The sequence below is a fragment of the Oncorhynchus nerka genome, linkage group LG15, assembly GCF_034236695.1.
Source record: "Oncorhynchus nerka isolate Pitt River linkage group LG15, Oner_Uvic_2.0, whole genome shotgun sequence".
Lineage (NCBI taxonomy): Eukaryota > Metazoa > Chordata > Actinopteri > Salmoniformes > Salmonidae > Oncorhynchus > Oncorhynchus nerka.
This window is the reverse complement of record NC_088410.1, coordinates 20,121,377-20,148,521: the sequence shown is the minus strand read 5'-3', so window position 1 is coordinate 20,148,521 and position 27,145 is coordinate 20,121,377. Positions and strand designations below refer to the sequence as shown.

At 45.7% G+C, this 27,145-nt stretch overlaps 2 protein-coding genes across 4 annotated transcripts; both read right to left on the bottom strand.

Annotated features, from left to right (window-relative positions):
* Positions 1 to 509: 509 nt before the first annotated feature.
* Positions 510 to 14,834, bottom strand: LOC115117046 (oocyte zinc finger protein XlCOF6.1-like). 2 transcript variants are annotated; one of them, XM_065001235.1, is made up of 4 exons: positions 14,690 to 14,834; positions 7,704 to 9,806; positions 4,382 to 5,586; positions 510 to 1,087 (listed from the first exon to the last, which is right to left on the bottom strand). In XM_065001235.1, exons 2-4 carry the CDS (start codon positions 8,844 to 8,846, stop codon positions 1,039 to 1,041), a joined length of 2,397 nt encoding a protein of 798 aa, XP_064857307.1. In that variant the 5' UTR covers positions 8,847 to 9,806; positions 14,690 to 14,834; the 3' UTR covers positions 510 to 1,038. The 2 variants fall into 2 exon arrangements, with proteins under 2 accessions (XP_064857307.1, XP_064857308.1); XM_065001236.1 differs by lacking the exons at positions 7,704 to 9,806; positions 14,690 to 14,834 and adding an exon at positions 5,966 to 7,202.
* A 1,914-nt stretch (positions 14,835 to 16,748) lies between these two features.
* LOC115117635 (zinc finger protein 239-like) lies at positions 16,749 to 26,072 on the bottom strand. Of its 2 annotated transcripts, XM_065001258.1 has the most exons (5): positions 25,830 to 26,072; positions 23,337 to 25,760; positions 20,712 to 21,417; positions 19,380 to 20,554; positions 16,749 to 17,902 (listed from the first exon to the last, which is right to left on the bottom strand). In XM_065001258.1, the coding sequence occupies exons 4-5, from the start codon at positions 20,051 to 20,053 to the stop codon at positions 17,872 to 17,874; spliced, it is 705 nt and encodes a 234-aa protein (XP_064857330.1). In that variant the 5' UTR covers positions 20,054 to 20,554; positions 20,712 to 21,417; positions 23,337 to 25,760; positions 25,830 to 26,072; the 3' UTR covers positions 16,749 to 17,871. The 2 variants fall into 2 exon arrangements, with proteins under 2 accessions (XP_064857330.1, XP_064857331.1); XM_065001259.1 differs by lacking the exons at positions 23,337 to 25,760; positions 25,830 to 26,072 and adding an exon at positions 22,824 to 23,329.
* Positions 26,073 to 27,145: the final 1,073 nt, after the last annotated feature.

Here is a 27,145-nt window from a genome sequence, read left to right as displayed (position 1 = left end):
GATAAGAGTATGGAAGACACGTATCCACTGTCCCCTCCCATCAGTCCAGCCAGGCAATTCATAAACTTGATCTCCACTTGGAGAAAAAGCACCAAGACATTATTTCCCTTTGCTTCTAGCCCAGACATTTGGTTTGCAACAGTGGGGGTTTGCAACAGTGGGGGTTTGCAACAGTGAGGGTTTGCAACAGTGGGGGTTTGCATAAACCTTGCTGTCTGCCCCTCCGACCTCGGCAACTGTTGTGACTTCTGGCTACGGATATTCAAGATGATTTGATCTAATTGAACTCATGTGGTAGTCCTGTCCAAATGAATCTAAGAGGGGCACCATTAAGGGTTTTAATATAGACTGAATTAACTCGATCCGTAGTTATCATTAACCGGTATACCATCTATCAACAACAGTGTTAATCAACAGTCAATTGACTATGTTCTCATTCTGAACGGTTGTCGAGCTCTAAAACGTCCAAGAACCCAATGTCTTGCAAATTAACTCAATGCCACGAATAATTCATTCAAGGTTTTATTTACTAGACTAAATCAATTGGAAAATTCAATAGTTAACAGATACGATCTAGAGGCAGGGTATACAAGATACAGCACAGTTGTCTAGGGGATCATCTCCACAGGTCAATTAACTTCCGTACCCAACTCAGCAAATACAACAGCACATACATTCACAAGACTTTTGAGGACGAGATTGTCTTATCAATTGAGAGGGAAATATGAGAGGCTCCACCAACACATGCTTTCACAACCGTGAAATGCTCGTTTTGTCACCCATAAATCGCCAGTGGAACCAGGCTATCAGATCACATCTGAATGTGGACAATGCAGAGACAGTATGGACCATGGGTTGGTAAATTAGACCTGCCGTCTTCCACACAACGCCACTTTCATAGAACAGGAATAATGCAACAGGGACATTCATTGTACGTCGATGTGGCCTCTCAGTGGGGTTCCGTCAGGATGGGATAAGTGCTTGGAGGATGGTGGTCTCTCTTTCTCGTGGAGCTGAGGCCAGGGGGCTGGAAATAGCTCACAGCCGAAGGAGTGATACCTCACATCTTCCTCTCTTGGCTCTTTTACTGAACAAAAATATAAATAGTGGGCTTTTCGTCACAACAATATCAAGTGGAAGTGTTGCAAACAAGGACCAAGGTGATTCTCTTTTAGACTTCAGAGGAACAACGAATGCTTGGTAGCTTTTACAAAACAGAGGGGTGTGTTTGGAATGGCATCCTATTTCCTGTATAGTGCACTACATTTTTGTTCTGCAAAGAGATGAATGGAAACAGTAACGCGGGGAGGGGAACAGTAACACGGGGAGGGGGACAGTAACACGGGGAGGGGGAACAGTAACACGGGGAGGGGGAACAGTAACACGGGGAGGGGGGAACAGTAACACGGGGAGGGGGAACAGTAACACGGGAGGGGGAACAGTAACACGGGGAGGGAACAGTAACACGGGGGAGGGGGAACAGTAACACGGGGAGGGGGAACAGTAACACGGGGAGGGGGGGAAACAGTAACACGGGGAGGGGAACAGTAACACGGGGAGGGGGAACAGTAACACGGGGAGGGGGGGAACAGTAACACGGGGAGGGGGAACAGTAACACGGGGAGGGGGAACAGTAACACGGGGAGGGGGAACAGTAACACGGGGAGGGGGGGGGGGAACAGTAACACGGGGAGGGGGGGGACAGTAACACAGGGAGGGGGAACAGTAACACGGGGAGGGGGAACAGTAACACGGGGAGGGGGGACAGTAACACGGGGAGGGGGAACAGTAACACGGGGAGGGGGACAGTAACACGGGGAGGGGGAGGGGACAGTAACACGGGGAGGGGGTAACAGTAACAGTAACACGGGGAGGGGTAACAATGAAACAGTAACACGGGGAGGGGGAACAGTAACACGGGGAGGGGGGGACAGTAACACGGGGAGGGGGAACAGTAACACGGGGAGGGGAACAGTAACACACGGGGAGGGGGAACAGTAACACGGGGAGGGGACAGTAACACGGGGAGGGGGACAGTAACACGGGGAGGAACAGTAACACGGGGGGGGGGAACAGTAACACGGGGAGGGGGAACAGTAACACGGGGAGGGGGAACAGTAACACGGGGAGGGGGGAGGGGGAACAGTAACACGGGGGGGGGGGAACAGTAACACGGGGAGGGGGAACAGTAACACGGGGAGGGGGGGAACAGTAACACGGGGAGGGGGGAACAGTAACACGGGAGGGGGGAACAGTAACACGGGGAGGGGGAACAGTAACACGGGGAGGAGGGGAACAGTAACACGGGGAGGAGGGGAACAGTAACACGGGAGGGGGAACAGTAACACGGGGAGGGGGAACAGTAACACGGGGAGGGGGGACAGTAACACGGGGAGGGGGAACAGTAACACGGGGAGGGGGAACAGTAACACGGGGAGGGGGGAACAGTAACACGGGGAGGGGGGTAACAGTAACACGGGGAGGGGGGAACAGTAACACGGGGAGGGGGAACAGTAACACGGGGAGGGGAGGGGGACAGTAACACGGGGAGGGGGGAACAGTAACACGGGGAGGGGGAACAGTAACACGGGAGGGGGAACAGTAACACGGGGAGGGGGAACAGTAACACGGGGAGGGGGGGGGAACAGTAACACGGGGAGGGGGAACAGTAACACGGGGGGGGGGAACAGTAACAGGGGGGACAGTAACACGGGGAGGGGGAACAGTAACACGGGGAGGGGGAACAGTAACACGGGGAGGGGGAACAGTAACACGGGGAGGGGGAACAGTGACACGGGGAGGGGGAACAGTAACACGGGGAGGGGGAACAGTAACACGGGGAGGAGGGGAACAGTAACACGGGGAGGAGGGAACAGTAACACGGGGAGGGGGGGAACAGTAACACGGGGAGGGGGAACAGTAACACGGGGAGGGGGAACAGTAACACGGGGAAACAGTAACACGGGGAGGAGGGGGGAACAGTAACACGGGGAGGGGGAACAGTAACACGGGGAGGGGGAACAGTAACACGGGGAGGGGGAACAGTAACACGGGGAGGGGGAACAGTAACACGGGGAGGGGGACAGTAACACGGGGAGGGGGGAACAGTAACACGGGGAGGGGGGGGAACAGTAACACGGGGAGGGGGGAACAGTAACACGGGGAGGGGGAACAGTAACACGGGGAGGGGGAACAGTAACACGGGGAGGAGGGGAACAGTAACACGGGGAGGAACAGTAACACGGGGAACAGTAACACTGGGAGGGGGAACAGTGAACACGGGGAGGGGGAACAGTAACACGGGGAGGGGGAACAGTAACACGGGGAGGGGGGACAGTAACACGGGGAGGGGGGAACAGTAACACGGGGAGGGGGAACAGTAACACGGGGAGGGGGAACAGTGACACGGGGAGGGGGGAACAGTAACACGGGGAGGGGGAACAGTGACACGGGGGGGGGGGAACAGGGGGGAGGGGGAACAGTAACACGGGGAGGGGGGGGAACAGTGACACGGGGAGGGGAGGGAACAGTAACACGGGGAGGGGGGAACAGTAACACGGGGAGGGGGAACAGTAACACGGGAGGGGGACAGTAACACGGGGAGGGGGAACAGTAACACGGGGAGGGGGGAACAGTAACACGGGGAGGGGGAACAGTAACACGGGGAGGAGGGGAACAGTAACACGGGGAGGGGGGAACAGTAACACGGGGAGGGGGAACAGTAACACGGGGAGGGGGAACAGTAACACGGGAGGGGGAACAGTAACACGGGGAGGGGGAACAGTAACACGGGGAGGGGGAACAGTAACACGGGGAGGGGGTAACACGGGGACAGTAACACGGGGAGGGGGGACAGTAACACGGGGAGGGGGGACAGTAACACGGGGAGGGGGAACAGTAACACGGGGAGGGGGGGACAGTAACACGGGGAGGGGGGAACAGTAACACGGGGAGGGGGGACAGTAACACGGGGAGGGGGAACAGTAACACGGGGAGGGGGGAACAGTAACACGGGGAGGGGGGGACAGTATCACGGGGAGGAGAAACAACACTACTTTTGATCAGAGCTGTAGGTTTATTTGGTCATTAAGTAGTGCACTACATTAGGGAATAGGGAACGCAGCTAGGTGTCTGTATGAACAAAGTCCAGTTCCCCTCGTCAAAACACCTGAGAACCCTCTCACCTACGTGGCTGCTTCCAGCTGTACTGCTTTAATGACCCACTTTCCACTTCTCTCCACTGGCTACACTCAGAACACTGGGGCTGGTGCCAAATGGCACCCTATTCAGTGCTCTACTTTTGACCAGAATCCTATGGGCCCTAGTGCACAATTTAGAGAATATGGTGCCATTTGGGGCATAGCCCCGAGGTTCCTCTCACCTGGTTTGCTGCTCACACTTGTGCCTCTTCAGGGACCCACTCTGACTGTAGCTCCTACAGCACTCTGTGCATTTGTACGGCTTCTCTCCTGTATGGACAACCATGTGCACCTTACGAGACGCAGAAGTAATGAAGCACTTGTCACACTCGGAGCATTTGTATGGTTTCTCCCCTGTGTGTCTCCTCATGTGCTGCGCTAGATGCCCACTCTGACTGTATCTCCTACAGCACTCTGTGCATTTGTACGGCTTCTCTCCTGTGTGGACAACCATGTGCACTTTACGAGACGCCGAAGTGACGAAGCACTTGTCACACTCGGAGCATTTGTATGGTTTCTCCCCTGTGTGTTTCATTGTAACGTGGTCTTTCAGTTGGTACCCCTCGTTGAACTGCTTCCCACAGTCCTGGCAAGAGAACAGCGTTTTCCTGCTGTGCTGTCGCCGGTGGATCATAAGGGTGTGCGGACGGGCAAAGGTCATGGGACACTCTGGGCAGGACAGCGGGCGCTCGCCGGTGTGGCTCAGCCGGTGATACTTCAGACTAATGTAACGGACAAAACTCTGGCCACACTCCGGGCACAAGTACGGTTTATTCCCGCTGTGGGCCGTCATGTGGCTCTTCAGGTGGTCGGAGATTTTGAAGCTTTGGCCGCACTGGGGGCAGACGTAGGGCCGCGCGTCGCTGTGGAACCGCATGTGGCGGGTCAGGTTGGATTTGAACGTGAAGGTCCTGCCGCATTGGAGGCAGGCGAAGGGGCGCTCCACCTCGTGGATTGGTCGGTGCTCGTCTAGACTGCCTTTCCGGGAGAAGGTTTTATGGCACACCTCACAGGAGTGCGGCCGGTACTGTGTGTGGCTCCGGGAATGAAACTTAAACTGAATTTTGGAGAAGAACTTCTGGCCGCAGTCTGGACACGGGAACCTGGGGACCTTCTGGTTGTGAGGCCAACATTCCAGGTCAGACCGCAACGCAGCCGGATTGAATGGCTGAACGGTAGACGACTGCAGCTGCCTCACATCATCCTGGTGGTACAGGGGGGCATCCTTCATCTTCATACCCAAGTGATGTGCATCTGTCCTGGGGTCGCTCTCTGTAGGTCCCCTGGTGTTACCCATCTCTGGGTCGTAGCTCTCTGGCTTTACAGAGTTCAACCAGTGTTCATCACTTCTGGTCCCGATAGGCAGCTCGTCCATCTCTTGTTTCACCTGGTTTAGAATAAAAGAGCTTTATTTTCCCAGAGGAAACTTCAGTGATAGTAAGATACGTCAAGATATCTAGTAAATATATACAGTGCATTCGGAGAGTATTCAGACCCCTTGACTTTTTCCTCAATCTTACATTAGCCTTGTTCTAAAATTGATTAAATACACCCCCCACCCCTCAATCTATAAACAATACCCAATAATGACAAAGCAAAAACTGTTTTAAAAAAATAAGTTTTTAAATGTATTAAAAAGTAAAAAACTATCACATTTACGTAAGTATTCAGATCCTTTACTCAGTACTTTATTGAAGCGCCTTTGGAACCTTTGGCAGTGATTACAGCCTTGAGCCTTGAGGTATGACGCTACAAGCTTGGCTCACCTGCATTTGGGGAGTTTCTCCCCATTCTTCTCTGCAGAACCTCTCAAGCTCTGTCAGGTTGGATGGGGAGAGTTGCTTCTCTGCAGATCCTCTCCAGCTCTGTCAGGTTGGATGGGGAGTGTTGCTTCTCTGCAGATCCTCTCCAGCTCTGTCAGGTTGGATGGGGAGTGTTGCTTCTCTGCAGATCCTCTCCAGCTCTGTCAGGTTGGATGGAGAGTTTCTCCCCATTCTTCTCCGCAGATCCTCTCCAGCTCTGTCAGGTTGGATGGAGAGTTTCTCCCCATTCTTCTCTGCAGATCCTCTCCAGCTCTGTCAGGTTGGATGGAGAGTTTTCCCCATTCTTCTCTGCAGATCCTCTCCAGCTCTGTCAGGTTGGATGGGGAGAGTTGCTACACTGTTATTTTCAGGTCTCTCCAGAGATGTTCAATCGGGTTCAAGTCCGGGCTCTGGATGAGCCACTCAAGGTCATTCAGAAACTTGTCCCGAAGCCACTCCTGTGGTGTCTTGGCTGTGTGCTTAGGGTGGTTTTCCTGTTGGAAGGTGAACCTTCGCCTCAGTCTGAGGTCCTGAGTGCTCTGGAGCAGGTTTTCATCAAGGATCTCTCTGTACTTTGCTCTGTTCATCTTTGCCTCGATCCTGACTAGTTTCCCAGTCCCTGCCGTTGAAAAGCATCCCCACAGTATGATGCTGCCACCACCATGCTTCACAGTAGAGATGGTGCCAGATTTCCTCCAGACGTGACTCTTGGCATTCAGGCCAAAATAGTTTCATCTTGGTTTCATCAGACCAGAGAATCTTGTTTTTCATGGTCAGAGTCCTTTAGGTGCCTTTTGGCAAACTCCAAGCAGGCTGTCATGTGCCTTTTACTGAGGAGTGGCTTCCATCTGGCCTCTCTACCATAAAGGCTTGGTTCGTGGAGTGCTGCAGAGACGGACGAACCTTCCAGGAGAACAACCATCTCCACAGAGGAACTCTGGAGCTCTGTCCGAGCTCTGTCCGAGTGACCAACGGCTTCTTGGTCAGGACTCTTGGTGGTTCCAAACTTCTTTCATTTAAAATTGATGGAGGCAACTGTGTTCTTGGGGACCTTCAATGCTGCAGACATTTTTTGGTACCCTTCCCCAGATCGGTGCCTCGACACAATCCTGTCTCGGAGCTCTACGGACAATTCCTTCGACCTCAAGGCTTGGTTTTATCTCTGACATACACTGTCAACTGTGGGAATCATGTCCAATCAATTGAATTTACCACAGATGGACTCCAATCAAGTTGTAGAAACATATCAAGGATGATCAAGGGAAACAGAATGGACCTGAGCACAATTTTGAGTCTCATAGCAAAGGTTCTGTATACTTTGTAAACATTTCTAAAAACCTGTTTTGCTTTGTCATTATGGAGTATCGTGTCTAGATTGATAAACATTTCTAAAAACCTGTTTTGCTTTGTCATTATGGGGTATCGTGTGTAGATTGATAAACATTTCTAAAAACCTGTTTTGCTTTGTCATTATGGGGTATCGTGTCTAGATTGATAAACATTTCTAAAAACCTGTTTTGCTTTGTCATTATGGGGTATCGTGTGCAGATTGATTTTTTTTTAAATATATGGAAAAAGTAAAACATTTTGGAAAAAGTCGAGTACTTTCCGAATGAACTGTAGCTGCAAAATTCACACAGATACAAATGGTATAAAAGATCTCAATTACATTTTAATTTAAAAGCTACAAGTTTAAACCTACCTCTTGTTTTGCTGCGTCAGGCCTCAAGATGGAGCGGGAGAATTTGAGAATGATCTTGGGTTTATTTTTGCTTCCCTTCGGACAGTGCTGATGTCTAGACACTAGTGATACCTGGCTAGAAACACTTTTGTTGTCAGCAGAGTTGTGTCCATTTCCTGTGGATTGTTTCGTTCCTCTGCTGGTGGTGTTTTTCTTCTTCGTTGGTTTTCTACCTGGTTTGTTGTTCTTCTTCGGGTTGTTCTGGTTAAGTCTGGGAGCACAGAGAGACAGTTGATCCTTTGTCAGTCTGTGGAGTCTCAAGATGGGTAAAGAAACAGCAGCGGACATCTTGAGTTGATTCAGGTTGACGCCATGCAGAGAATCTCCTTCCTCCATCTTGAGTTGATTCAGGTTAACGCTATGCAGAGAATCTCCTTCCTCCATTTTGAGTTGATTCAGGTTAACGCTATGCAGAGAATCTCCTTCCTCCATTTTGAGTTGATTCAGGTTAACGCTATGCAGAGAATCTCCTTCCTCCATCTTGAGTTGATTCAGGTTAACGCTATGCAGAGAATCTCCTTCCTCCATTTTGAGTTGATTCAGGTTAACGCTATGCAGAGAATCTCCTTCCTCCATTTTGAGTTGATTCAGGTTAACGCTATGCAGAGAATCTCCTTCCTCCACTTTGAGTTGATTCAGGTTAACGCTATGCAGAGAATCTCCTTCCTCCATTTTGAGGTGATTCAGGTTAACGCTATGCAGAGAATCTCCTTCCTCCATCTTGAGTTGATTCAGGTTAACGCTATGCAGAGAATCTCCTTCCTCCATTTTGAGTTGATTCAGGTTAACGCTATGCAGAGAATCTCCTTCCTCCATCTTGAGTTGATTCAGGTTAACGCTATGCAGAGAATCTCCTTCCTCCATCTTGAGTTGATTCAGGTTAACGCTATACAGAGAATCTCCTTCCTCCATCTTGAGTTGATTCAGGTTGACGCTATGCAGAGAATCTCCTTCCTCCATCTTGAGTTGATTCAGGTTAACACTATGGGGAGAATCTCCTTCCTCCATTTTGAGATGATTCAGGTTAACGCTATGCAGAGAATCTCCTTCCTCCATTTTGAGTTGATTCAGGTTAACGCTATGCAGAGAATCTCCTTCCTCCATTTTAAGTTGATGTAGTTAACCTGGGCAGAGAAACTTGTTCTGTTAAACTAACGGCCTTCATGTCAGTAAATGTTTCAAACTTCCAGGGTCTTATAGCTCTAGGCTGGTGCCATGTGGGTAACTGTGATGGCTTGTCTTCTCCTTATAAAACAGCTCTAGGCTGGTGCCATGTGGGTAACTGTGATGGCTTGTCTTCTGCTTATAAAACAGCTCTAGGCTGGTGCCATGTGGGTAACTGTGATAGCTTGTCTTCTCCTTATAAGACAGCTCTAGGCTGGTGCCATGTGGGTAACTGTGATGGCTTGTCTTCTCCTTATAAGACAGCTCTAGGCTGGTGCCATGTGGGTAACTGTGATGGCTTGTCTTCTCCTTATAAAACAGCTCTAGGCTGGTGCCATGTCAAACTGTGATGGCTTGTCTTCTCCTTATAAAACAGCTCTAGGCTGGTGCCATGTGGGTAACTGTGATGGCTTGTCTTCTCCTTATAAAACAGCTCTAGGCTGGTGCCATGTGGGTAACTGTGATGGCTTGTCTTCTCCTTATAAAACAGCTCTAGGCTGGTACCATGTGGGTAACTGTGATGGCTTGTCTTCTCCTTATAAGACAGCTCTGGGCTGGTGCCATGTGGGTAACTGTGATGGCTTGTCTTCTCCTTATAAAACAGCTCTAGGCTGGTGCCATGTGGGTAACTGTGATGGCTTGTCTTCTCCTTATAAAACAGCTCTAGGCTGGTACCATGTGGGTAACTGTGATGGCTTGTCTTCTCCTTATAAAACAGCTCTAGGCTGGTGCCATGTGGGTAACTGTGATGGCTTGTCTTCTCCTTATAAAACAGCTCTAGGCTGGTGCCATGTGGGTAACTGTGATGGCTTGTCTTCTCCTTATAAAACAGCTCTAGGCTGGTGCCATGTGGGTAACTGATGGCTTGTCTTCTCCTTATAAGACAGAGCTGGTCATCATCTGTAAGAAGTAATGGAAAGACATGTAAGAATAAAGAAGAATATCAACTAGACAAAATCCAATTGACAAAATCAGAATAAGGGAATCCAAGCCCTGTTCGCCCCGCTATTATCCAGAAGGTGAGGTCCATACAGGTGCATCAAAGCTGGGACCGAAAGATTGAAAAACAGCTTCTATCTCATGGCCATCAGACTTTTAAATAGCCATCTCTAGCAGGCCTCTATCCAGTATCCTGCCCTGAACTTAAGTCGCTGTCACTAGCTGACTATCACCCAATTACTCATCTCTGCACCTTAGAGGCTGCTGCCCTGTGTACATAGACAGGGAACACTGGTCACTTCAATAATGTTTACATACTGTTTTACCCATTTCATAAGTGCAGTATATTCTAGTCAAGTACATCTTATTCAACTATTGCTGTACATACAGTGCCTTCAGAAAGTATTCAGACCCCTTGAATTGTCCACCTTTTGTTACATGAAATCCTTACTCTAAATTGAAAAGAATAAATACTAAAATCCTCTACACACAATACCCAATAATGACAAAGCAAAAACAGGTTTTTAGAAATGTTTGCAAATAAATAAATAAATATTTACAAAAGTATTCAGACCCTTTGCTATGAGACTCGAAATTGAGCTCAGGTGCATCCTGTTTCCATTGACCATCCTCGATGTTTCTACAATTTGATTGGAGTCCACCGGTGGTAAATTCAATTGATTGGACATTATTTGTAAAGGCACACAACTGTCTATATAAGGTCCCACAGTTGACAGTGCATGTCAGAGCAAAAACCAAGCCATGAGGTCGAATGAATTGTCCTTAGAGCTCCGAGACAGGATTGTGTCGAGGCACAGATCTGGGGAAGGGTACCAAAACATTTATGCAGCATAGAAGGTCCCCAAAAAACACAGTGGCCTCCATCATTTTTAAAATGGAAGAAGTTTGGAACCACCAAGATTCTTCCTAGAGCTGGCCGCCTGGCCAAACTGAGCAATCTGGGGAGAAGGGCCTTGGTCAGGGATGGTCACCTGACAGAGCTTTAGAGTTCCTCTGTGGAGATGGGAGAACCTTCCAGAAGGACAACCATCTCTAAAGCAACAATAAATACAGGTGTGCCAAACTTGTAGCATCATACCTTAGTCATTATGGGATATTGTGTGTCGATTGAAAACGGTGTAATCAATTTTAGAATAAGGCTGTAACCTAACAACATTTGTAAAACGTCAAGGGGTCTGAATACTTTCTGAAGGCACTGTATATGGTAGAGACATAGAATTTAGACTATCGTTTTTCTGATGCAATTCTCTATTGAACATTTTGTCATAAACATTGAATGTAATAATGTTTGAACACTCTACAGTATCCTTCGCTCCCACCTGCCGAACACTTGCCTTCACCGTGGTTAACAGAACTGCGGGAAAAGATTGCCCAACAGGTGGGGATGAATTGACACTGGCTAGCTAGCTTTTGTCACCCCTGCCTCTTCTTATTTATCTGTGGAATACATTCCTACCGTATCAGAAATGTTTGCTTGCCAAATGCTAACCAGCTAGCTAATATTTAGAATGAAACATGTTTGGCTACAGTTATGGTAACCGTTTACAATCGTTTTAGCTTTGCTTTCTAGCTTGATGGTTAGTGCCAGAGGTTAGCTATAATATTTAGCTACTGCCAACATGTTGTTGTTGTTGTTGTGTAATTGTCATATTTTTCCTGGTCCACTGCAGAATGGATGATGGCATTTCAATACAACTTGGGAAAAGGGATTCCGGACACATTTAAATCTAAGTATAGACACATGCAGTGGTGTGTTTTCATGGTTGCCAAGGGAAACCAGCCTAAAAAAATTGACAGAGAAAAACTAAAAAAATATTTTAACTTTGTCTTTTCATAATTTTCCTTCAATTTGCAAGAGGCTGAATGTATCTCACCCGAGAAAGCATCCGAGCAAGCGAAACAGTGCCCCCCTGTCCCTGTATGTGTAGGCCATCTATCTGATGCTGTCTGCTCAGAAACACTATGACATTGATGCTAGCCGTAGCTGAATGCAAGGGATCTCTGTATGTGTCGGCCATCTCTCTGATGCTGTCTGCTCAGAAAGACTATGGCATTGATGCTAGCCGTAGCTGAATGCAAGGGAAGCCAGCAAACATTTGGCCTCCTGTGATAAAAAAAAAAGTATAAAATATTAGCCAATCAGCATTGAGCTAAACTGAGTGAGCTCAGCTGTGAATGGTCCTGGCACACCAAAAAAAAGGGTCAAGGGATGCCAGTTTGGATTTGGCTTCACTCCTATCACATCAAGAGAAATAAGTAATTGACAGAAACAACATGAATTGTTGCATCTCGTTGTGTTGTTGTCCTTCGGTATTCTAGCTAGCTAGATAAAATTGGCCTTTTCCTAAATTAGACATGGATGGAGATAGGGATTTGGACTTGTGGTTTTACTTAATTCTCCATACTGGCCAATGATTATAAGGATGGAAGTTCAATATGCAGCTAGATGTAGAAGGCTAATGTTAACTAGCTAACATTGCCCATGAAAGGAAGTTAGGATGATGAGCCAGCATTTTAGCCAGGTAGCACAGGACAACAACAAATGAAAGTGTTTACTGTATGACCGTCATAGACCGTTTCATCAACATGGAAAAAGAAGAGGAAGGCATTGTCCTCTAGAACTGGGGAGAGTCAACATGTTTTTTTTCTACTTGCATGATCGCACACACAAAGCAGAACCATGGACTGCCACATCATATTTAGCTTACGTTGATTGAACTAAATGGTTTTTCAATACCTTTTATTGTCACTGTCCTAGACTAATAAGCACACGTGATTTGATGATGTTGACCTGGTGCTGGAATAGTGTTTTCTTTGCGACTTGCGGTAACTCTCCGTGGTTCTAAATTCAGTAGTTGTTTAGTAGTTTGAAAATGTGGGAAACATTAATTTGCTTGACCATGCTGTAGGTCAAGTAAGAGTTTGTTAGATGCAATATGCTTTGTGGACCTGTGAATGGTTTTGTGATGAAACAAAGGTGTGGTTGAATATTCTGCCACTGTCTTCTTATTGAGGCAAGGCATATGACCTAACAGGTTCTAGAGCAAACAATGCAATCATCACAACACATGGGTTGCAATAAGTTTTTGTTGGGCTCGGAATCGTCCGCCACAGTGGATGTGTCATAATGGCCATAAAAACACGGAAATGGTTCCAATGGTTTTTTCCGCCATTAATTTCTCACATTCAAATGAATTGTGTGTTTGGTGTACGCTTACCTTGGCCTGACGTTTTGATAGCCTTGGAATTCTCTCTTGGACAAGGGGAGTTTTATCACTATATTCACCTCAATTTACTCCCCAAAATGTGCTATGCTAATTATTGATAAAAGTTATCTTGTCCGAGAGACAGTTGTTATCAAAATGTCACGCCAGGGTAAGCCTACACGAAACACTGACCTTATATCTAGTAGTTCTAAAATCCCAGATGGAAAAATTAACAATTTCCGGGTTTTGTGACTCATATCACAGAAAGAACAATGAGACAGATATTTCAGTGGATGTATAAATGTGAAGCATCTGCTTGGTGTTTCCACTCACTACCAGATACTGAATTACAGTTAATATGAGGAAATCAGTCAATTGAAATATGGGGAAACAGATATGCATCTGTTGGTCACATTTGATAACAAATAAAAAAATGGGCCTCAGGATCTCGTCACAATATTTTTGTGCAATCAAATTGCCATAGATAAAATGCAATTGTGTTTGTTGTCCATAGCTTATGTCTGCCCATACCATAACCCCATCGCCACCATGGGGCAATTTTCACCACTTTGACTTCAGCAAACCGTTCGCCCACTCAAACGCCATACATGTGGTCTGTGGTAGTGAGGCCGGTTGGACCTATTGCCAAATTCTCTGAAGTGAAGTTGGAGGTGGCTTACGGTAGATAAATGAACATTAACTTCTCTGGCAACAGCTCTGGTGGACATTCCTGCAGTCAGCATACCATTTGCACGTACCCTCAAAACTTGAGACATCTGTGGTGTTGTGTGACATAAGTGCATGTTTTCGAGTGGCCTTTTATTATCCCCAGCACAAGGTGCACCTGTGTAATGATCATAATCAGCTTGTTGATATGCCAGACCTGTCCAATGGATGGATTATATTGGCTAAGGAGAAATGCTCACTAACAGTGATGTAAACAATAGTTCAGAAAATTAAACATGGGACCAACAGTTTGTTGCGTTTATATTTTTGTTCATTGTATGAGTAGAACTGTCCGATTCTATATTCAAGTAATAATAAGAAATTACCATCGACCACGCCCATAAATTGGGGAAAACAAACATTCTTTCCCATCACCACCATGTTCGTTGTCGATTTTACAACAGTAACAAAACATGTTCAATGTACATTGAACCAGATAAGAAATGCAGGGAGCAGGTGTCCAAGTACAGTAGGCAACACGTAGCTATGTGTGTGAAAAATATTTGATCACAGGTAATACATTTAACTTGTTTAGTATAGTTCATGTGTAACTCCACTCGCTACTTGTAGCTGTATAGTCTATGTATTGTTGGTCGTGGTTTGGTTTGGTTTGGTTATGTTCCGGTCGGAAGCTAGCTACAGTAGCTAGCTCCTAACGTTATTAGGTGAAAAGCGGCACGAGGGAAGCCCTAAATTATTAACTTTTTCTAACTAGGCAAGTCAGTTAAGAACAAATTATTATTTACAATGACGGCCTACCCCAGGCTAAACCCGGACGACGCTGGGCCAATTGTGCGCCGCCCTATGGGACTCTCAATCACGGCCGGATGTGATACAGCCTGGAGAGACAACAACTGCATTAACTGTCAAGTCTAGAAACGGACAGTCTACCTGCAGAGACGGAGGCAGCAATCTTCAGCGAGTATGAGTGATCCGAGTTGGTCCGACAAGCTAGTACATTTATCTCTGAGAAATAATTACGATCCCTGTTTGTAATAAACACTGTTATCCATACACAGGGTTGCCAGGTCATATGAAAAACCTGGGCAAAAGACCTGAACGAGGACAATTTTTATTTTCACATCAAGAGATGAGTTGTAATAAACAATTTTCCCATAACGTTATTATCCTATTAACAAGGAACATAGACGTAACTACATGCTAAATGTGTAATGCGTGAAGCAACGCAGAGTGCCTGGATAAAACCTTATTGGACATATACTACAAACCTCCAGGGTGCCTTATTGCTATCATAAACTGGTTACCAACGTAAAAGTTGTCATACCCATATGGTATATGGTCTGATATACCACAGCGTTCAGCCAATCAGCATTCAGGGCTCGAACTCGGGTTATAATTGTAAATAAATCACTTTTGTGCATAACTATAGATCAATACACAGAGTTTGAGTGATGAAAGTTGGACAATGTTCAGGGACGGAGGATCTACAAATCTGAGCGAGAAACACTTTGGACGGAGAAAAAAAACTGAATGTTTGGCTATTTTCTGTCAATTGTGCTGTTAGTATGAAGCCAGATGTTAAGATGACAAACCGTTATAAATTGACCATTTGTGAGATTGCCTTGTCATTTTAATAAGCAAAGGCTACAAACTAAAATCTGGGGTTATGATTGTAATTCAACTTCGCCATGGTTTGCTTAGATAGATGCAGGTAGCCTATAGCCCCTGATAGGCCGACATCTAATTTCAGATAGTCTACAGTAGACGAGGCAAAATGTAAACTGAACGATTTAGAGTATTGCTTAGTTCAAATTAATACTCATTTATTCTACATGAATAGTTTGGCGATTTGAGGTAAGAAGTGCTTGTGTTTCCTTATAACCTGCTGGGATAGGACACTGAGGATCGGTCTTAATTTCAATCATTGGATAAAATATTCATATGTATATCAACTGAATGTTTGTCAACAGCCAGTGTTTATTTTTTAAGAGAAATGAAATGGCGACCAATGTGCAACTTAGAAGTAGCCCAAAAACCCACAGCCAATACATTCTCACCCGTGACATCATTTTCAAAGTTGCCCAAATGTCAAAACTGTGAACATGGCAACCCTGAACAGACGGATCAAAGGAAGTTGTGACTGCTTCTGCTGCTATTCTTGGTCAAGATATCCACATTACTGCCACCTAGCGGAGTGGAGGAATTAGACATTTCGTTCCATTTAATACATGTACAATACCAATTAGATAGATTCTTATGGGTTTCCCCTATTCATCTGTGCGTGTACGATCTACAATCATTACCTCTACATAAACCTTAGAGAGACAGTATAAACTGAGTGTACGAAACATCAAGGACACCTTCCTAATATTGAGTTGAACCCCCACCAGCCACCACTTTTGCCCTCAGAACAGCCCTCAATTCATTTGGGCACGGACTCCACAGAGACACTGGTCCATGTTGACTCCACTGCTTCCTACTGTTGTGTCAAGTTGACTGGATGTCCTTTGGGTGGTGGAACATTCTTGATACACACGGGAACTGTTGAGCGTTAAAAAAACAGCAGTGTTGCAGTTCTTGACACAAACCGGTGTGCCTGGCACCTACTACCATACCCCATTCAAAAGCACTTAAATATGTTGTCTTGTCCGTTCACCCTCTGAATGGCACACACACAACCCATGTCTCAAAGATCAAACATCCTGTAACCTGTCTCCTCCCCTTCATCTTTAACCTGACTCCTCCCCTTAATTTTTAACCTGACTCCTCCCCTTCATCTTTAACCTGACTCCTCCCCTTCATTTTTAACCTGACTCCTCCCCTTCATCTTTAACCTGTCTCCTCCCCTTCATCTACACTGATTGAACTGTTTAACAAGTGACATCAATAAGGGATCATAGCTTTCACCTGGTTAGTCTGTCACGGAAAGAGGTTCTTAATGTTTTGTACACTGTAGATCTTTTCATTTGTTAAATAATTAGTTTACATTAAAAAAATCTCAATTTATTTCATGATTTGTTACAGAATTTGACTTCAGCATACAAATGTGTTGGACAACAATGTATGATATAGAATGTTTTGACAATTATGTATCTCCTTAATGACATATGACCATCATTCACACTCACATAAAATGGGAGTAAATAAAAGTCAATAATGAGTCGAATCAAAAGCTCTGTAATTCAATGCAGTCATAATGTATTGATTTTCACATCACCATGTTGTATTTTGCTCCATAAGTCATCAACCATCAATTTGAACACAGCTCCAACTGCCACTAACATCACCATGGTGACCACCACACCAGACCTTTCTTTCTCCCTTACTGGGTGTGTTGACATTGAAGTGGTTTCCACCATTGCTCTCCTCCATCTCCTCTCTCTTCTCCAGCAGCTCAGTGACTGTGGTCACCTTTCTCCTTGTTGTTGAAGACATAATATCTGCCCCTGCAGGTACTGATTAGTTGTAGCAGTTGACTGTTGTCCTTCAGTAGGTCCTCCACTGGTCTCCCCTCTAGCTGGTCTCTCCTCTAGCTGGTCTCCCCCAGTGAACAGCACCATGGTGTACATTAAAGACTTCTCTAAAGTTCTCCTGGATCCACCTCATGAGGGTATCCCTCTGCGAACCTCACCCCCTGATCACCAGCAGGAACGTGTGAGATCCTGGAGCGGCGGAAAGACCCGGGGTGTGGTCGACGTGGAGGGAGGCCCGGGGTGTGGTCGACGTGGAGGGAGGCCCGGGGTGTGGTCGACGTGGCGGGAGGCCCGGGGTGTGGTCGACGTGGCGGGAGGCCCGGGGTGTGGTCGACGTGGCGGGAGGCCCGGGGTGTGGTCGACGTGGAGGGAGGCCCGGGGTGTGGTCGACGTGGAGGGAGGCCCGGGGTGTGGTCGACGTGGCTGGAGGCCCGGGGTGTGGTCGACGTGGCGGGAGGCCCGGGGTGTGGTCGACGTGGCGGGAGCAGTGGGAGGCCCGTCCGGTTGACCCTCTAGCGGTAGTAGCAGCTGGCCCAGTCCAACTCTCACAATCTGTGGTCATGGCAACCATAGAGAAGTCCACTCAGAAGGTCTCTGCCAATGATGGTGTTTCCTGCTGAACTCTGACCCTGCCCAGTGTTACCAATCAGAAGCAGCCTCAACGCTGCCACTATGGAGACACATACACACAATACAGTCAAACAAGTCAGTTTATTGATCCGTTCAATTCATCAGTCAACCATTTGGACAGGGCCGTTTCAATACAACTTCTTTATGTACCAGTAGGGCCTAGTCCTGGGATAAAACCCTCTTTATGTACCAGTAGGGCCTAGTCCTGGGATAAAAACCCTCTTTATGTACCAGTAGGGCCTAGTCCTGGGATAAAACCCCTCTTTATGTACCAGTAGGGCCTAGTCCTGGGATAAAAACCCTCTTTATGTACCAGTAGGGCCTAGTCCTGGGATAAAAACCCTCTTTATGTACCAGTAGGGCCTAGTCCTGGGATAAAAGCCATCTTTATGTACCAGTAGGGCCTAGTCCTGGGATAAAAACCCCTCTTTATGTACCAGTAGGGCCTAGTCCTGGGATAAAACCCTCTTTATGTACCAGTAGGGCCTAGTCCTGGGATAAAACCCATCTTTATGTACCAGTAGGGCCTAGTCCTGGGATAAAAACCCCTCTTTATGTACCAGTAGGGCCTAGTCCTGGGATAAAACCCCTGGGATAAAACCCCTCTTTATGTACCAGTAGGGCCTAGTCCTGGGATAAAAACCCTCTTTATGTACCAGTAGGGCCTAGTCCTGGGATAAAACCCCTCTTTATGTACCAGTAGGGCCTAGTCCTGGGATAAAAACCCTCTTTATGTACCAGTAGGGCCTAGTCCTGGGATAAAACCCTCTTTATGTACCAGTAGGGCCTAGTCCTGGGATAAAACCCATCTTTATGTACCAGTAGGGCCTAGTCCTGGGATAAAACCCCTCTTTATGTACCAGTAGGGCCTAGTCCTGGGATAAAACCCCCTCTTTATGTACCAGTAGGGCCTAGTCCTGGGATAAAACCCTATTTCAATGGAGATTCTCTTGTTTTTTAGTCCAGGATTTGGCTTAATCTGTGTCTAGGAAACATCCCTTGAACATTTACAACACACATCAGGTAAGTTAAACTGCATCACAGTGAAAGTGGTTGATTTCATTGAGGGTTAAATATGTGATAGAAGAGTGAATAGGCCTAGAGATTTCCCTGGTCAGGTGATCTTATATTTTTGAGTTCTACTGGGGTAAGACAGTTTAACTGCAGTAAGTTCATGAGGCAGTTATACATGATATTTTTCAAGAATCAATGGCTACATGTCCAAAAATGAATGTACCAATCACAGACTGTCCCCTTTTAAGTCCTGTATAAACAAAGTCCAGTTTCCCTACTCAGAATATCGGAGAATCCTATAACCTGGTTCCTTTCACCTGGGCTCATTTTAAGGATCGACTCTCCATTGCTCTCCAGTTCCGACACTGAGAACACCGGGACGGTGTCCCAAATGGCATGCTATCCCATATAGTGCACTACTTTTGACCAGAGCCCTGTGGGCCCTAGTGCACTTTATAGGGAATAGGGTGGCATTTGGGATGTACCCCAGAGGTTCCTCTCACCTGGGTTTCTTCTTACACCTGTGCCTCTTCAGGGACCCAGTTTGACTGTAGCTCTTACCACACTGCGTGCATTTGTACGGCTTCTCCCCTGTGTGGACAACCATGTGCACTTTACGCAATGTAGAATTGACAAAGCACTTGTCGCACTCAGAGCATTTGTATGGTTTCTCCCCTGTGTGTCTCCTCATGTGCTGCGTTAGAACTGTAGCTAATACCACACTCCATGCATTTGTACGGCTTCTCTCCGGTGTGGACAACCATGTGTGTATTACGGCCCCCGAAGTGACAAAGCACTTGTCGCAATCGGAGCATTTGTAAGGTTTCTCCCCTGTGTGTTTCCTTCTGATGTGGTATTTTAGCTTGCACCACTGTTTGAACTGGTTCCCACAGTCCTGGCAAGAGAACGGCGTCTTCCTGGTGTGTTTCTGCCGGTGGACCATAAGGATGTGCGTTCGGGCAAAGGTCATGGGACACTCTGGGCAGGACAGCGGGCGCTCGCCGGTGTGGCTCAGCCGGTGATACTTCAGACTCATGTAACCCTGGCCACACTCCGGGCACACGTACAGTTTACACCCACTGTGGGCCGTCATGTGGCGCTTCAGGTGGGCGGAGATCTTGAAGCCTTGGCCGCACTGGGGGCAGACGTAGGGCTGCGTATCACTGTGGAAACGCATGTGGGGGGGGTCAGGTTGGATTTGAATGAGAAGGTCTTGCCGCACTGGGGGCAGACGAAAGGACGTTCCGCATCGTGAATTGGTCGTCCAAGCCGGCTTTCCGGGAGAAGGTCTTATGGCACACCTCGTAGGAGTACGGCCGGTACTGTGTGTGGATCCGGGAGTGGAACTCCAGCGTGGTTTTAGAGAAGAACTTCCGTCCACAATCTGGGCACGGAAACCGGCGGACCTTCTGGTTGCGAGGCCGCCATTCTGGGTCGGACCGGAATGCAGTCAGATTGAACGGCTGGCTGGTAGCCGACCGCAGGCGTCTCCTTCCATCTTGGAAGTACAGGGGGGCATCCTCTGCCTTGATACCCAGGTGATGTGCATCTGTCTTGGGGTCGCTCTCTGTAGGTCCCTTGGTGTTACCCATCTCTGGGTCGTAAGCTCTCTGTCTTCACAGAGTTCAACCAGTGTTCAATTTTTGTCCCGATAGGCAGCTCGTCCATCTCGTTTCACCTGGTTTAAATTAGAATACCTTTATTTCTCTCTGAGGAAACTTACAAACCAGTCAAGATATCTAGTAAACATATAGCTGCAACATTCAAAAAGCGTTACAAATGCGATACAAGATCTCAATTAAATGTTCATTTAAAAGCCACAACTTTAAACCTACCTCTTGTTTTACCTCGTCAGGCCTCAAGATGGCGCTGGAGAGTTGTAGACTTATCTTGGGTTTGTTTTGGCTTCCCTTGGGGCGACCCCACCACTTAGGGGCCGATGATACCTGGCTAGAAACACTTTCACTGTCAGCAGAGTTGTTTCCTTTTCCTGTGGATTGTTTCCTTCCTCTGGTGGTGGAGTTTTTCTTCTTCGTTGGTTTTCTGCCTGGTTTGTTATTGTTCTTCTGAGCAGCGAGAGACAGTTGATCCTTCGTTAGTCCGTGGAGTCTCACGATAGGTAAAGAAACGACAGCAGCCATTTTGAGTTGATGTAAGGCGAGTTTCTCTGGTCAAAAGTTGCTGACGCCTGACAGATCTTACTTAAAATACCTATCCAGGCATTGTATCAACTAACCACATCATATTATAGCGATCTGTCAGTCTAACACCGTTGATGATGTGGCAGGCAACCATTGGTTGATGAATGTAACATCTGAGCAGGGGAACATTACCCCTAGTCTCAATCTGGGCAGAGAAACGTGTTCTGTTAAACTAATGTCTCAGGATCTTGTAGCTCTAGGATGGAACCATGTGGGGGATGTCTTGCCCTCTCCTTTAAAGACAGAGCTGGTCATCATTCTAGGGTCTTGTAGCTCTAGGGTGGAACCCTGTGGGGGGGGATGTCTTGTCCTCTCATTTAAAGACAGAGCTGGTCATCATCTGTAAGAAACAATGGAGATAAAGTCAATAAGAATTGAGGAAATTAAGCCTACAAGGTAAGAAAAGAGGCACATCAACCCGGAAAAAAAATAGAATTGACCAGAATAAGAATAATGGAAACGAATAGTATCATCTCTCCAAAGTAGATATATTAATATAGTAAAGATGTCCTATGCAGAAATCCCTCCGCCATTTCCTGGTTGATAAAATTAGAATAGTTCACCTACTTTCAGTTTGACAAAACCAGCATGTATAGTGTAGAGAATCATTGTATAGTGTAGAGAGTCATTGTATAGTGTAGATAATCATTGTGTAGTGTAGAGAATCATTGTATAGTGTAGAGAATCATTGTGTAGTGTAGAGAATCATTGTATAGTGTAGAGAATCATTGTGTAGTGTAGAGAATCATTGTATAGTGTAGAGAATCATTGTATAGTGTAGAGAATCATTGTATAGTGTAGAGAATCATTGTATAGTGTAGAGAATCATTGTATAGTGTAGAGAATCATTGTATAGTGTAGAGAATCATTGTATAGTGTAGAGAATCATTGTATAGTGTAGAGAATCATTGTAATCATTGTATAGTCATTGTAGAGAATCATTGTATAGTGTAGAGAATCATTGTATAGTGTAGAGAATCATTGTATAGTGTAGAGAATCATTGTATAGTGTAGAGAATCATTGTATAGTGTAGAGAATCATTGTATAGTGTAGAGAATCATTGTATAGTGTAGAGAATCATTGTATAGTGTAGAGAATCATTGTAGCCTAAACCGCTGTGAAGTATCTTTTCCATAACCAGTGTAGTATTTTCAGCTGTCTGAAGCTGGTGTACAAAACTGAAGGTAACAGATGCATAAAACAAATCTTAAGGACGGGAGCATAGAAAGAGTACACACAGAACAGATCTACCGCTTCTGAGACTTGCTTTCAATGAGTGACAGATCTATAACTTACATTTCTATGTGAAATTGGTCCGGTAGCCCCAAAAGTTACATATTGCATCTGTAAATAAACTATTATTGGTGTCTAATACAGTTTTTTTTTTAAATACTTTTAACCACCCTAAACTAAAAATCCACAAGATAACTAGGTTAAATAGGACTTCATGGTGAAATACAACACTAATTACATGTTGATGTAAAAGTCTCTTTTTTAAAGAATAAAAGTCCACCAAATGCATTCTGTTGGTGCAAAACGAATCCGTATCTAGTTACTTTTGGATAAATACCGCATTGATTATATATTGATAATCAAATCCACCGTTGGATATTTGCAGCAAAGTTTATTTGATAGCGTGCATTGTGGAAAGCGAAAGCTACTGTAGTTATTCAGTAGCTAGCTAGTCGATGATGCTTGGTCAGCTAGCTCTGGTCTACTACTGCAAGATACATCTAATGGCCTACCTGCAGGGACGGAGGCAGCAATCTGCAGTGGTCATGGCTGGTACGAGTCGATTTACTGAGAAGCCTGTACATTTCATTTCAGATAAATAATTGCAATCCCCGTTTGCAAGAAACACTTTGCATTCCAAGATAAATAATACCACATGTATCCACAGCGCATGGGAAGTCGTGACTACTGTTGTTGATTTTGTTCCAAGACCTCCACATTCTCAGTGCTGCCACCTAGCGGAGCGGATGAAGACATTTCGTTCCATTTCCATACTACAATATGCTCTATTAGAGATATTCTTATAGACTCAATTCTTATGGATTTTCTCTTTTAATCTGTGCATATACTGTCTGCAAATGAATTATCTGCACCTAAAACCATAACCACATAGTAATACACGTAGCTACTGTTTGAAGAGACAACTTAATGTAGCTAGTTGTGCTAGATATTTTGTCCACATTTAATTTGCACCCAGTAAAGCAGAAAATGTATGTTGTAAAATATTGTCTTTCTTTGCTCTTCACCTTCACCTCTCTCTGCCTCTTCTCTCCTCTGTTGCTCTTCAGCTCTGATCTCTCTGCCTCTTCTCTCCTCTGTTGCTCTTCAGCTCTGATCTCTCAGCCTCTTCTCTCCTCCGTTGCTCTTCAGCTCTGATCTCTCAGCCTCTTCTCTCCTCCGTTGCTCTTCAGCTCTGATCTCTCAGCCTCTTCTCTCCTCCGTTGCTCTTCAGCTCTGATCTCTCAGCCTCTTCTCTCCTCCGTTGCTCTTCAGCTCTGATCTCTCAGCCTCTTCTCTCCTCCGTTGCTCTTCAGCTCTGATCTCTCAGCCTCTTCTCTCCTCCGTTGCTCTTCAGCTCTGATCTCTCAGCCTCTTCTCTCCTCCGTTGCTCTTCAGCTCTGATCTCTCAGCCTCTTCTCTCCTCCGTTGCTCTTCAGCTCTGATCTCTCAGCCTCTTCTCTCCTCCGTTGCTCTTCAGCTCTGATCTCTCAGCCTCTTCTCTCCTCCGTTGCTCTTCAGCTCTGATCTCTCAGCCTCTTCTCTCCTCCGTTGCTCTTCAGCTCTGATCTCTCTGCCTCTTCTCTCCTCCGTTGCTCTTCAGCTCTGATCTCTCTGCCTCTTCTCTCCTCCGTTGCTCTTCAGCTCTGATCTCTCTGCCTCTTCTCTCCTCCGTTGCTCTTCAGCTCTGATCTTTCTGTCTCTTCCATGTAGTGGTATCCCCAGTTCTGGTATGATACTGCATCAATATTTTCAAGCAGTCATTTAACTTCCCCAATGTTGCCTTTGACTTCAATGTTGAAGACATTGGATCCGCCACCAGTTAGCATTGAGCACCTGAAGGTCTGGACTGCTCTTCAGACAGGCCATTATAGGTTTACCCTTCAACATGTCTTTATGTGTGAACAGCACTCTGGTGAACTTTCCTGGATTGACTTCAGTGTTCCTTCTCCTCGTCAGTGAACCCCCCAGTCATACCCAGCAGAACTATTCTAAGCTCACATCTTACTGTCCCACTGGGCAAAAAAGAATGGTTGAATCAATGTTGTTTCAACATAATTTAAACCCAAAATATTCAATGTGATGACGTTGAATCAACGTGGAAAACTGACTGGATTTGCCAAAAGTCATCAACTTAAAAGGGAATTGTGTTTTTTTCCACCCAACTTCCAACCTAAATTCAATGACAGGGTGAAATATTTGGTTGATTTCACATTAGTTTAAAATCATAATTTATCTGCATGAACAACAGAGTGAAATGCATGAATCAAATGTAAAACACAGTACAAATGAGTGTCAGGAAGGCTCTCTGAGCTACTGATACTCTTGACGACAAGGCCAGGGGCTTTCTGCCCAGAGAAAATCACAATCTAAATGAGTCCTATTAGTGATGACATTCATGAACCTGAAACCAGGAAAAGTCAAGACACCAAAAACAAAATGAAAAGCTCATTCTGAGGGGCTTCTTACCTGAGTCAGTCTGTTCTCCTCTAATACCTCAGCCATACTGTGGTAGTCTCCTCTAATTACCTCAGCCATACTGTGGTAGTCTCCTCTAATTACCTCAGCCATACTGTGGTAGTCTCCTCTAATTACCTCAGCCATACTGTGGTAGTCTCCTCTAATTACCTCAGCCATACTGTGGTAGTCTTCTTTATTGTTTAGTGTGACAGAGGTGAAATCAAAACATTAGAAATACAATCTAACACTACTATATATATTGATTTAAAGCTTTAAAAAAAAAAAATTAAAGTCAGAATATTTGACTAAATTCTGGTAATCAACTATGACTCCTCCTGACAGCCCAGGAGTTACAGCATTACTTCCTTTTTTGTACATTATCAAAACATTTTTATTTTCCCGGTAATTCCTTCCCTCCTGACATAAGCAAATATTCAAGTGTGTACTTGTGTGAATTGGAATGTTTGTATATCTCCCTGAGACAGCCTGAAGAGCTGAGGTCGAAGCCAAGGTCAGCCATTATCAACGGGGTTACAGGAAGTGCCATGGAATGACATCATCAATGAAACAGGTGTGGTTTACTTTGATACGTTGTCTACTGAGAGAGTTAATAAAAAAAAGAAAAGAAAAACATGTCCCATAACATCTGTTCAGTCATTTGGTGACATCTTGTCCCAATGTAACTTATAGCAAGCAATATTGCAGCAATTTGAAATGGATTCCTGTTATATTTCATATTGTTTTTAAGTCTTTAATATACCTCCTTAATCAGTATAAGTAAAAAATATATATTCATTCGTAGTCCATTTTAGTTTGCTCAGAACATAGCAGATTCATACATCTACTTTTAGTCAACTCTCAAGTTTAAAATTCATGCAGTGCTGGCGTGTTCCGTAGTGCCCTTCAACTGCCCCGTTAGGCTACAAGGTCAAAGGTCAAAGCAAAATGTCACATAGATCCTCCCTACAGCCAACCCTGTTAATCACACTAACCTGCTGGATACGTAAGACATGGCTCTGGTTTATCACTCACCCTTTATTGACCCTGTTAATCACACTAACCTGCTGGATACGTAAGACATGGCTCTGGTTTAGTAGCCAAAAGGGATCTCACCCTTTAAGCAGTGTGATTCTTCAGTTACATTGTAATCTCCTCCATCATTCCTTAAAGAGCGTCCTGAACCTGTCAGTGTTGTTTAAACCAGCTCCTCTTTCTGACTGGCCCTTATCACTCACCAACAGGCGTATTGATCCGTTCTATTAAACCAGCCCTTTTACGGCCTCCTCTTTCTGACTGGCCCTTATCACTCCGTTCTATTAAACCAACAGGCCCTTATCACTCACCAACAGGCTTATTGATCCGTTCTATTAAACCAGCCCTTTTACGGCCTCCTCTTTCTGACTGGCCCTTATCACTCACCAACAGGCTTATTGATCCGTTCTATTAAACCAGCCCTTTTACGGCCTCCTCTTTCTGACTGGCCCTTATCACTCACCAACACGCTTATTGATCCGTTCTATTAAACCAGCCCTTTTACGGCCTCCTCTTTCTGACTGGCCCTTATCACTCACCAACACGCTTATTGATCCGTTCTATTAAACCAGCCCTTTTACGGCCTCCTCTTTCTGACTGGCCCTTATCACTCACCAACACGCTTATTGATCCGTTCTATTAAACCAGCCCTTTTACGGTCTCCTCTTTCTGACTGGCCCTTGTCACTCACCAACACGCTTATTGATCCGTTCTATTAAATCAGTTGGGCATAAATGACATAAGCATGGCACCACAGGAGGCTGGTGGCACCTTAATTGGGGAGGACGGGCTTGTGGTAATGGATGGAGCGGAACAGCATCACACACACACAGTTTCCATGTGTTAGAATCCATTCCATTTACTCCGTTCCACTGTGTTAGAATCCATTCCATTGACTCCGTTCCACTGTGTTAGAATCCATTCCATTGACTCCGTTCCACTGTGTTAGAATCCATTCCATTGACTCCGTTCCACTGTGTTAGAATCCATTCCATTGACTCCGTTCCACTGTGTTAGAATCCATTCCATTTACTCCGTTCCACTGTGTTAGAATCCATTCCATTTACTCCGTTCCACTGTGTTAGAATCCATTCCATTTACTCCGTTCCACCCATCATCATGGTACAACCTGTTCTATACATCCTGATAATCATCACATCAAATGTATTTATAAAGCCCTTCTTACATCAGCTGATATCTCAACGTGCTGTACAGAAACACATTCTAAAACCCCAAACAGCAAGCAATGCAGGTGTAGAGGTGTAAGAATCGTCTCCAGCAAAATGCTTTCAGTCTCAACCATGCCATTAATAGTAGATGCATGTTTTTTTATACAAAGCATTTC